At 36.4% G+C, this 12,394-nt stretch overlaps 1 protein-coding gene across 6 annotated transcripts in view; it reads right to left on the bottom strand.

Moving 5' to 3' along the window:
• The window catches only part of ASCC1 (activating signal cointegrator 1 complex subunit 1), a 155,807-nt gene that overhangs the window by 73,378 nt on the left and 70,035 nt on the right, over positions 1–12,394 (bottom strand). For all 6 annotated transcript variants that reach the window (XM_033942359.1, XM_033942360.1, XM_033942356.1 and 3 more), the window contains one exon: positions 1,663–1,787. In XM_033942359.1, coding sequence (XP_033798250.1) covers positions 1,663–1,787 — 125 coding nt within the window. The remainder of the gene's footprint in view (positions 1–1,662; positions 1,788–12,394) is intronic.

Genomic DNA, 12,394 nt, shown 5'->3' with positions numbered 1-12,394 from the left:
AACGCTGGAGCAGCGCAGAGCATTCAGTGCGCCGGCTGGCCCTAAAAACCTCTTCCGCACTTTTGTAAAATGGGGGAGGTTAGATTGTAAGGAAGATACTTACTGTACCAGAATATAGCTTGCCTTGAGTTACTACTAAAGTGACATGAGTCAAATTCAAATCTTTTTTCCCTTCAGACTTGGTTAATTTACCATGTTCAACTATGTTTTCATGGTTTGGAACATTTGCACTGTTTGTTCTAGTGATTTAATAGTTTCAGATTTCATATGTTGGTTTTATGAACCACCTACGATTGATGGAATATAAATTACAATAAATATGTATTCTGTATCTGCCTAAACCCTGCACTGCTGAATGACTGCTGGCTTTTGCTCATGATCTTGTTTAAAAACTGAACACTCTCCTTTTTTAATTGTTAGTGTCAAAAATCAGGCTTCATTTTGGTTAAGATAAAGCCCATTCCACCAGAATCCAAAGTCCTCTTTCATATATCATTGCCTTATCCACCCAACAATCTACATTTAGCCTCCAGTGCCTCCTTCCTGCATCTTCATAAGTCACCGATACCCACATGGACTACAACTGTCTCCTCCCCAGAGCTCTCTACAATCCTAATCTAAGCAGTGCATGAGGTCTGTTACTTTTGCACCAGGGAGTCAAGTTACCGAACAATCCTCATGGATGCTAACCTCCCAGCTATCAATATCCATTATGGTCAAATTGCCAACAACAATGGCAGTCCTAGTCCTACCTTCCTGGATACATAGGCCTGAAGATGTATCTTTGGTGTGAGAGCATAACGCATCTAGACAAGAGAGTCTCTCTACAGATTACTTCCTGCTACTGACAGATAATGCTTTTTCCTCGTTACCTTGCTTCTCCAAACTATCAGAGGTTGCCAGAATGGAAGTGGGACCACTTTGCTAATGAACATCTTTATACACCTCTCTCAATTCCTGGTCATCTTGCTGCTCCAAAGTAGTACAGGAACTGCCAGAGTGGAGGTGGGAACTAGAGAATGACACGGTGACAAAATTCATCACCGTTCCCGTCTCCGCGGATAACCGCGGGAAATAATCCCATGTCATTTTCTAGTGTCTATTTCAACCTCAGTCCTTCTACACCAGCATTCTTCAAAGCAAAGCTTGCGGGTCAGTGGTTGTGGCCATTCATACTCTGATTCTTCCCTCTCTCCTTAAAGAATGATATGAAGATGGCTTCCCGCGGTTATCCGCGGGGACGGGAACGGTGATGAATTTTGTCACTGGGTCATTCTCTAGTGGGAACACTCTGCCTTGACCCTGAAAGATCTGTTCTATATACCTCTGTCTGTCTCAGTCCCTCCAGGTCAGCCATTCCAACCTTCAGAGACCACACATATTCTCAGATTGCGAGGACTCTCTGCTCTATAACTTTCCCCCCCAGCAGGAAGACAAGATAGGACATTGCCTAGCCCACAGCTGAACTGCCCTCTATATCTTCCTCCTTTTCTAACTCAAAGGAGGATTGAAAGTGTCCAGGTATTAGACTGCTAATACAATTATGAGTTATCTTAAACTCACCAAACATAAGAGTTCTATAAGCTTTGATATAGTAAAGAGGAACACAAGACAGACCCTGCTGCCTTATACACTGTGGTACAGTCATCACAGGATACATACCATAAGGATCTCTTCGGAAAAGTGTGTTCATGACAGTAGCATGCAGTTTCACCCTGTCCCACTCCTTCAGCATGAGTCCAGATTTCAGAAACTTTTCCATCAGTCTGTCAGCCAAAAGCTGCAACCTAGGGAAGAGAATGAGCAAGGAAAGACCTTGGACAGTAGGGATCTGCGTTCATTAGGAATGATTGATTTTTTTTCATTTGAAATGCCAGAAAAACTGAAATTTCAGATTTCTTCTTATCTCTTCAGCAGAGCACACTATGAATGATATTGCAACCCCCAGAGAAAATAATTAAAACCAAAACAAAACAGTAAAGAAAATGAAAGTTCCTATGAATGACAATGGGAAACAAAATTAATATGTTTGGTTTTTAGAGCCCTAATGGACAGAGCTGGAAAATGGGTGGTGATAACAGAAAGAGCGTATGAATAAAGGATGTGATGAATAAAAGGGCAATTTTATAAAGGGCACTCAATAATAGGGGTTTTCCTAAATAGCAGGGTTAAAATGTACACAGGTGTGCCTTTACAAAATAAGAACCTAAACTGTAACAATAAAAGTGCTCTTTTGCAGTGTGGCATTCAGTGATCTGCACACACATGCACGTACAAATATGGAGACACTCTCCTCTTGGACAAACTGTTCCTGCCAATGGATATTGTTGCCTGTGCCTATCCAGAGGAGGGACTGAGTCAGAATAAGGAGATCCTGGGAGAGGCCGAGGATCAGATTCGACGGGCAAGCATCATTCCTCAGAGTTAAGTTGCAATACAGGGGCGGAGCTGGGAATGCTAGATTGGATATACAGTCAAACCTCGGTTTGCGAGTGTTTTGCAAGATGAACATAACACTCTAGCAAATCTGTTCTCGCAAACTAAGCGTTGACTCGATTTGCGAGCCTCCACCCACGAGAACCAGCATCGCCCCCCCCTGCCCAAACCCTTACTGCGATGGGGCACCTGCACGCAGCACCAACCCACAGGACGTGCCAGAGCCCAAAGAGCCTGCTGCCTGCCGCTGCTTGGCCTTGAGCATCTGTGAATCGTTCTAAATAGCCTGGAGGTCATTTTTTTAAAAAAAGTGTGATCTTTTGCTACAACCATTTCCTAATGGTCTAGCAGGGTTAATTTACTTCTTGCTTTTACCTAGAGAGGAAGAGTTCAGGGCTGCTGTGGAGGAGCAGAGTGGTTAGTCTGTTGACTTTTTTCTACCATTATGCTTCTATATTTCTGTAGGAAATATCGTCGGGCCTTACCAATCAGGAGCTGCGTGTCTCCGAGAATCTCATTAGAATCTCGGAGAGAGTGGGAGCCAGATACAATCGGAGAGGGCAAGCCAGGGTGGAGTAGAAATAAGGCCAAAAATCCATCGATGATCATGGAGGAAGTAAGGATGAAAATTTGTGTGAAGGCCGCTAAACATTGAAATAAGTTTGAAGAAAGTCTAAAATTTATTTTCCTTTCTACTTTTCTTCTTTGCTCGTTTTCAAAAGAAAAGTAGTAGAACAATACTCGAAAAAGATTTATAAAAAATAAACAGGAAGGCAACTTGACGGAAAAACAAGAGATATGTTATCTTCACTCCATGGAAAACAAAAAACTGGTGTAGGCAATTTAAAAAGCTTGCTAAAGCTTAAAGTGATACTATACTTTTCACTGTCCATACTGGAACTCCGTGGATGACATCACCCATATGTGAGAATATGCTGCCTGCTTGTCTAAGGATAATGGAGGTGCTTACTTACAGAATTGCCCCCTAAGTGCTGGAGAAGGCAACAGAATATGGAGAGACAGTTAAGAACTCTCAGGAAGTACAAACCATAAATAAAAATGTATAACTTCTTTTAAATATTAAGACAGGTGTAAAGAAGGCTCATTCAAAAGTAAAGGTTTAAAAGCAGGGGTGCCCAAAGGTTGATCGCGATCGACCAGCAGATCACAAAGGCAACGCGAGTCAATTGCGATAGATTTGCATTGCCTTTGCATTCTGTTCTCCCTGCTTCCCCAACACCAGGCCACGCGCGTACAAGTGCCGGGCCCACAGCCTTCTCCCCCCCCCCCCCCCCAAGTCAATTCTGATGTCGGAGAGGAAGTTCTGGCCCGGCCAATTGCTGCTTGTATATGCCATGCCTGGTATCGGGGAAGCAGGGAGAAATCTGCGGCGGCTGTGGAGAGAGAAAGAAAAAGTTGAACTCATGGAGGGACAGAGAGAGATGTTGGATGGGGAATAGAATGAGGTCTGGAGGAGAGAAGCATGCAGGAGGCAGAAAGAAAGAAAGAAATTTGGATTTACAGTCAGAAGAAGGAAGTGTAACCAGAAACTCATGAAATCACCAGAGCAAAGGTAGGAAAAATGATTTTATTTTAAATTTAGTGATCAAAATGTGTCCAAATTTATATCTGCTGTCTATATTTTGCATTATGGCCCCCTTTTACTAAACCGCAATAGCGGTTTTTAGCGCAAGGAGCCTATGAGTGTCGGGAGCAGTGCGGGGCATTCAGTGCAGCTCCCTGCACTAAAAACCGCTATCGCAGTTTAGTACAAGGGGAGGGGGTATATTTGTCTATTTTTGTATAGTTGTTACTGAGGTGACATTGCATATTTTAAATTCATCTGCCTTGACCACTTTGAAAAACCACCCAAATATAAATGATAATTAACATTTTCTCTGCGTATAGTGTGCTTTGTGTTTTTTAAATTTTATTGTTGGTAGATCATTTTGACTTGATCATTTTAAAAGTAGCTCGCAAGCCAAAAAAGTATGGGCACCCCTGTTCTAGAGACTTTAAAATCAACTAACTTTGCTTAGATGGGGGATTATGTCAAGGATGGGAACATCTGGAAGAAGTAGAAAAGCAGTGGGCAAAACTGAAAAGAGCTATTGTAAGTGCAACAAACCATTTTGTAAGGACAGTAAGTACACTTCTCCCTCCGAATTCGCAGGGGATAGGGGCAGAGCCAGACGGTGAATGGTGAAATACCGCGAATATCTTCTGGTCCAGCTCTGACCCACCTCCGCCTCCCTCCTGCCTTCCACCCAGCATCCCGGCCTTACCTGGTGGTCTAGCGGGCTTTCAGGGCAGGAGCGATCTTCCTACGCTCCTGCCCCATGCAGATCGCCAATAGGAAATAGCTGCCATGAGTTCCCATAGTCTCTCGAGACTACGACGGGAACTCCCCACAGCCATTTCCTATTGGCAATCTACACGGGGCAGGAGTGTAGGAAGATCGCTCCTTCCCCGAAAGCTCGCTAGACCACCAGGTAAGGCCAGGACGCCAGGGGGAAGGCTAAACTGTGGGTTTTTTTTTTATTTTTTCCCCCTCCCCAAAAAATCGTGAATATGTGAAATCGAGATTGCTGAAACCACGAATGGGGAGGGGGAAGTGAAAGAGGAAAAGAAAGCCACTTTGGTTCTCAAAAGTAGTAGCTGAGAAGGCAAGGAAAAAGAGGTTAGCTTTCATAAACTACAAAAGATTACAGAAAGAGGAAGACAGGCAAAAATATCTGGAAAAGTTAAGAGAGGCTAGTCGAGTAGTCAGAAAAGCAAAGATGCAAATGGAAGAAAAAACAGCAGACAAAGTAAAATGGGGGATAAGACATTTTTTTTTTAGATGCATTAGTGATAGGAAGAATGCAAAAGTGGCATTGTGAGACTCAAAGGTGAAGGGGAAAAATATGTATAAGCTGATAAGGATAAGGCTGAATTGCTTAACAAATATTTCTGTTCTGTGTTCACAGCTGAAGCACTAGGTGTGGGATCGCAGAAGACAAACACAACTAGGAATGGAGGTGTGATAGACTCCGATTGATTTTCAGAGGATTATGTTCGTGAGGAGTTAACTAAACTAAAGATGGACAAAGCGATGGGGGTTGGATATTGTACATCCGAGGGTACTGAAGGAACATAGGGGAGTTCTGGTGGCTCCGCTGGCTAATCTTTTTAGGTTTTTTTTAGGTTTTTAAGTTTTTTATTGATTTTTACATATAACAACAAGTGTCATAAATTGTCATACAGTTATTTTAACAATACACTTGATATATCTATAATATATTTTATATAAAACATATCTTATACAGTGGTGCCTCACACAACGAACTTAATTCGTTCCAGGAGCAAGTTTGTTATGCGAAAAGTTCGTTATGTGAAACGCGTTAAGCGCAGTGACTAATGACTGCCTGCAGTGCCTGCGCGGAAGGATTCAATACATCGGCAGCGATCGTCGAAGCTCGGGCGACTTCGTTGTGTGAAACGAAGTTCGTTGTATGAATCAAGACATGAAGTTCGTTGTGTGCAGCGTTCGCTGTGCGAGGCGTTCGTTATGCGAGGCACCACTGTATTATCTTTATTACAATTTTATAAATCAATAAATTTTAATGATTTTATCAATTATTATTTAATTATTAATCCTTTTCCCTCCCTTCATTTTGTTATTGTCATATAAGAATAATATTTATTATGATAGATCATTTATATTTTATGACAAAGAGAATAAAAACCTTACCCCCTCCCACCTTCTCTCTTTTAACCATTATCTTAATATGGGAAAAATGAAAATTAGTTGTTACAATATTCTGTTAATGGTCCCCAAATCTTCTTGAACTTATCTATATATCCTTTTTGTATTGCAAATGTACGCTCCATCTTATATATATGGCAAACTGAGTTCCACCAAAAATTATAGTTTAATCTGTCACAATTTTTCCAGTTATGTGTAATTTGTTGAACTGCTACTCCAGTTAATATAAATAAAAGTTTATTGTTATTTGATGAAATTTGACTCCGAGTTCTCATTGCAGTACCAAACAAAATCGTATCATATGTCAAGGCTACCGGATTTTCTAACATACTATTAATTTGAGGCCAAATTGATTTCCAAAATATTAATATGAATGGACAATAAAATAAAAGATGATCTAATGTCCCTGCTTCTAGATGACAATGCCAGCATCTATTAGACTTAGAGCTATCAATTCTATGTAAACGTGTAGGGGTCCATAAAGCTCTATGTAAAATAAAAAACCAAGTTTGTCTCATAGAAGCTGACAATGTGCATCTTAACCTCCAAGACCAAAGTCGTGACCATTGAGATGCATTAATTTGATGCTTAATCTCAATGCTCCAAATATCTCTAAGACCATTTTTTTTCTTTTTATGTACGAATCCAGATATCAATTTATACCACATTGCGGCCTGGTGACCTATGGAATCTATCTGGAAACATAAGAATTCCATACTATGATAGTTATTAAGGTTTTTCCATTCAGGGAACCCTACCTGGATGGCCTGCTTCAATTGCATCCATTTATAATATTGTGATTTATTTAAACCAAATTTATTTTGCAATTGTGAAAACTCAAGCAGTTTACCTTTATTCATTACATCTTCTAAAATCCGAATTCCAGCAATCATCCAATGTTTCCAGATAATTTTAAAACCGCCAACTTTGATCTTTGGATTGAGCCATATTGTTTGAGTTGTTGATTTAGTTATTGGAATAGGAGTTAGATTACTTATATATCTTATAGTTTTCCAAGTATCAACAAATATTTTGTGATCCTTATATAACCTTGGCATTTGAATACTGATAACATGACTCAGACGTAAAGGAAACATTAATCTCCATTCTAACCAGAACCAATCTGGTATATGTTCAATGGGCTCTGGGAGGATCCAATACATACCCTGACGCATAATATAGGCTTGATGGTACCTATAAAAATTTGGAAAATTTATCCCTCCCTCCGCAATTGGTCTTTGTAAAGATACTAGAGCAATTCTGGGGTTTTTTCCAAGCCAAATAAATTTTGTTAAAATCTTATCCAATTTTTTATAAAAAGACCCCTGAAAAAAAATTGGTATCATACCCATTTGGTAACAAACTATTAGTAAGATCATCATTTTTACAGTTTGCACTCTCCCCCACCAAGATATGCACAAAGGGTTCCATTGCTCACACATTTCTGACACTTTTTGTAGTAAATTTTTTTCATTAATTTTCATAGTCTCATCCACAGTTTTAGTAATCCAAATTCCTAAATATTTTAAACCTTCCTCTTTCCAGATAAAAGAAAATGAGTTAAATAGACTTTTTGTACAATGTACATTGAGTGGGAGGACTTCTGATTTATTCCAGTTTATTTTATATCTTGAAAATTTTCCAAATTTTTCAATCAATTCAAGCAAGTGTGGAATGGTTGTTTCCGGATTTCTCAAATAAAGTAAAATATCATCCGCATATGCCGATAATTTATATTCTCTATCCGAGTGTGGAATACCCTGTATCTCCTTTACCTGTTCTATAGCTAATAACAAGGGTTCTAACACGATATCAAAAAGCAAAGGAGATAGTGGACATCCTTGTCTAACCCCCCTCTGTAGAATGAACCGTTCTGAAAAATTATTATTAATATATAATCTAGCAGCAGGGGAGCTATACAATGCTTTTATTATTTGTATAAATCCGGATCCTATACCAAACCATTCCATTGCCTGATACATGAAGGTCCATTCCACTCTATCAAAAGCTTTTTCAGCATCTAATGAAATAGAAAATGCTGAGTCATTAATAGATTTTGTTAAATATAACATGTGATGTGCCAATCTAGTATTGTGAGATGAGTGTCTTTGAGCTACGAAACCTGTTTGATGCATATCTATAATGAAAGGGAGAGCTTTAGCCAATCTTAGTGCTAATGCCTTAGTTAAAATTTTTCCATCTACATTTATTAAAGAAATAGGTCTATAATTTGAAACCAAAGTGGGATCTTTATTTGGCTTAGGTAAAACTATTGTTATTGATTCAGCCATAGTACCTGTAATACAACCTTTATTTAGTTGTGTTTGATATAGTTTTAATAAATAGGGCATTATGATATTTTGAAATGATTTATAAAACTCCACTGTATAACCATCTCCTCCTGGAGCGGATCCAACTCTAAGGGATTTCAAAGCTGTATCTAACTCTTTTAAGGATATTGGCTCCTCTAAACTTCGTTTTATATGTTCAGGAATCTTTGGTCCCTCTATTAACTTTAAAAAATCTAAACCATCCTTTTCCTTTTCTGAATAAGGCTCAGAAGAATACAAATCTTTATAAAATTTTAAAAATTGTTTTATAATTGGATCATTTTGGGACATTTCACCATTCTCATTTTTAATGGCAACTATCTTTGTTTTTCTTTTTTTTGCTTTAAGATAATTTGCCAGCATTCTTCCCGCCTTATTCGAATTTCCATAATACAAAGCTTGTTTTACAAATAAATCTTTTCTAATTATTTTTGAAGAAATTTCATTATATTTACCTTTAACTTTTAAAAGTTCTTGTTGTGTCAAATAATCCCATTTTTCTATTAATTTTGATTCTAGAGACTTTACCATTTTTTCCAATTCTGTAAATTGCTGTTTTTCCTTTTTTATTTGCAAAGCTGAATAAGAAATAATTTGTCCTCTAATGTATGCTTTAAAAGCATCCCACAAAGTCTCTACTGAAATTCCTCCTGTATCATTAATTTGAAAATAATCTTTCATTTTTTCCAAAAGATTTTCATAAAAGTCATTATTTGCAAGCAATACATTATTTAATCTCCATATAGGTCTATTTCCATTCTTATCTATTATTTTAATTTCAATCCACACTCCAGCATGATCAGATAGTATAATTGGATCAATTACAGCCTGTGTGACTTGATGTACTAATTGATTAGAAACAAAAATGTAATCTATTCTAGAAAAAGAATTATGAACCTGGGAGCAAAATGAAAATTCCCGACCATCAAAATGAAGTATACGCCAAATATCTTTTAAATCACAAGATTGCACCAAATTATCAAGGCCTAACGATTTTATAAATCTTTTCGGATTTTTATCCATAAGTGGATCCATAACAGCATTGAAATCCCCTGCTACTATTAGATTTGAAGTATCCAGTGGAAGAATTAATTGTTGTAGAGTTTTTTTTTTTTTTTTTTTTTAAATTTTTATTTATAAATTTTCCATTCTTACAATATTTAATTCATAGAATATATATTAATTATTACATATCTGAAATATTATCATTATTAATTCATAGTATTTAAAATATAATATGATAAAGATTATTCAATAACATATACAATATAATTCCCTCTCCCTTTTTATATAAATACTTCCATTAATTATTCAAATCCCACCCCATTCATATACTCTTTTTATCATTGTGCTAAGAAACTAATCATTAGAATAATTTGTCAATGGTTTCCATATTTTCATGAAATTAAGAAGATTTCCCTGTTGTATCGCTATTATTTTTTCCATTTTATAAATATGACAAACAGAGTTCCACCAGAATGTATAATTCAATTTGGTATAATCTTTCCAGTTTTGAGTAATTTGTTGCATGGCGACTCCTGTTAGTATTAATAATAGCTTATTATTGTTTGCTGATATCGGACTCTTAGTTCTCATTGCAGTTCCAAATAATATGGTGTCATATGAGAGTCCTACGTGATTTTCTAGTAATTTATTAATTTGGGGCCAAATTGAATTCCAAAATGCGTTTACACAGGGACAGAAAAAGATTAAATGATCTAACGTCCCTATTTCCAATTTACAATGCCAGCATCTATTAGATCTAGTACTATCTATTTTTTGCAGGCGCGTTGGGGTCCAGAACACTCTATGTAATAAAAACAACCATGTTTGATTCATAGATGCTGACCTTGTAGATCTTAATCTCCAGGACCAAAATCGTGGCCATTGAGATTCAGAAATTGTCTGACCAATCTCAATACTCCAAATATCCCTAAGACCTGTTTTCTTTTTTTTATTTAAAAATCCGTATATCAATTTGTACCATTTTGCGGCTTGGTGACCCAAAAAATCCGTCTGGAAACATAGATTCTGTAAACTATATTGATTATTTAGATTTTTCCATTCAGGGAACCCTACCTGAATGGCCTGCTTCAATTGCATCCATTTAAAATATTGTGTTTTATTTAGTCCAAATTTATTTTGCAATTGTGAAAAACTAAGCAGTGATCCTTCTGATATGACATCTTTCAATGTTCTTATTCCTGCATTTATCCATTGTTTCCAGACGATTTTAAATCCGCCAATCTTGATCCTGGAGTTTATCCATATTGATTGATTTAGAGATTTAGCAATAGGTTCTGATGATAAATTACTGATATATCTCAATGTTTTCCAAGTGTCAAATAAAATTCTGTGATCTTTGTATCTTTTAGGCATTGTTATAGTTATTAACTGTTCTGGATATATAGGGAACAGGAGCCGCCATTCTAAATATAGCCAATCTGGTACATTTTCTAAAAGGTCTGGGAGGATCCAATACATACCCTGTCTTAAGATATAGGCTTGATGATACCTATAAAAATTTGGAAAATTTACCCCCCCTTCCACAATTGGTCTTTGTAATGATACTAAAGCGATTCTTGGTCTTTTCCCACACCAAACAAATTTTGTAAGAACATTGTTAAGTTTTTTATAAAATGACCCCTGAAAAAATATTGGAATCATACTCATTTGGTAACAAACCACAGGCAATATCATCATTTTAACTGTTTGAATTCTTCCCCACCAAGAAAGATGTAGTGGATTCCATTGCTCACACATTTCTGTTATTTTTTTTAATAAAAGTTTTTCATTCTCTTTGACTGTATCTTCAATTGTGTTTTTGATCATAATTCCTAAGTATTTTATTCCATTTTCTTTCCAAATAAATGAATATGGATCAAATAATCCCTTGGTACAATGAACATTTATTGGGAGAATTTCAGATTTGTTCCAATTAATTTTATATCCAGAAAAAGTACCATATTTTTCTATTAAATTAAGTATACATGGAATAGTAGTTTCCGGTTCTCTTAAATATAATAATATATCATCTGCATATGCTGATAATTTAAATTCAAAATCGGTAAATGATATTCCCCTTATCTCCTTAGTTTTGTTTATTGCAATTAATAAAGGTTCTAGGACAATATCAAAAAGTAAAGGAGACAAAGGGCATCCTTGTCTAACTCCCCTATGCAAGTTAAATCTGTTTGATAAATTATTATTAATATATAGTCTTGCACCAGGAGAGCTATACAATGTCTGAATCATTTTAATAAAACCGGATCCTATGCCAAACCATTGTAAAGCTTGGTATATAAAATTCCATTCCACTCTGTCAAAGGCTTTTTCTGCATCTAAAGATATTAAAAAAACTGGATCATTTATATTTTTTGCTAAATTTAATGAGTGGAATGCTAATCTAGTATTATTTGATGAATGTCTTTTAGCAATAAATCCTGTTTGATGTACATCAATAATGAAAGGGAGAGCTTTTGCCAATCTTAATGCTAATACTTTAGCCATTAATTTGTTATCCACATTCAATAATGAAATAGGCCTGTAATTTGAAACCAGAGTAGGATCTTTGTTTGGTTTTGGTAAGACTATAATTATCGATTCTGCCATAGTACCAGAAATATTTTCATTCTTTATTTGATATTGATATAAATTTAACAGATGTGGTAATATGATATTTTGGAAAAATTTATAAAATTCAACCGTATAACCATCTCCACCTGGAGCGGATCCAGCTCTAAGAGATTTCAATGCTGTTTCTAATTCTTTTAAAGATATAGGTTCTTCTAAACTTCCTTTTATATGATCTGGAATATTTGGTCCAATATATGAATTTTAAAAAGTTAATCCGTCTTGTTCTTTATTTTTATAAGAATTG

This window comes from Geotrypetes seraphini, chromosome 4 (genome assembly GCF_902459505.1).
Source record: "Geotrypetes seraphini chromosome 4, aGeoSer1.1, whole genome shotgun sequence".
Classification (NCBI taxonomy): Eukaryota; Metazoa; Chordata; class Amphibia; order Gymnophiona; family Dermophiidae; genus Geotrypetes; species Geotrypetes seraphini.
This window is presented reverse-complemented; position numbering and strand designations above follow the sequence as displayed.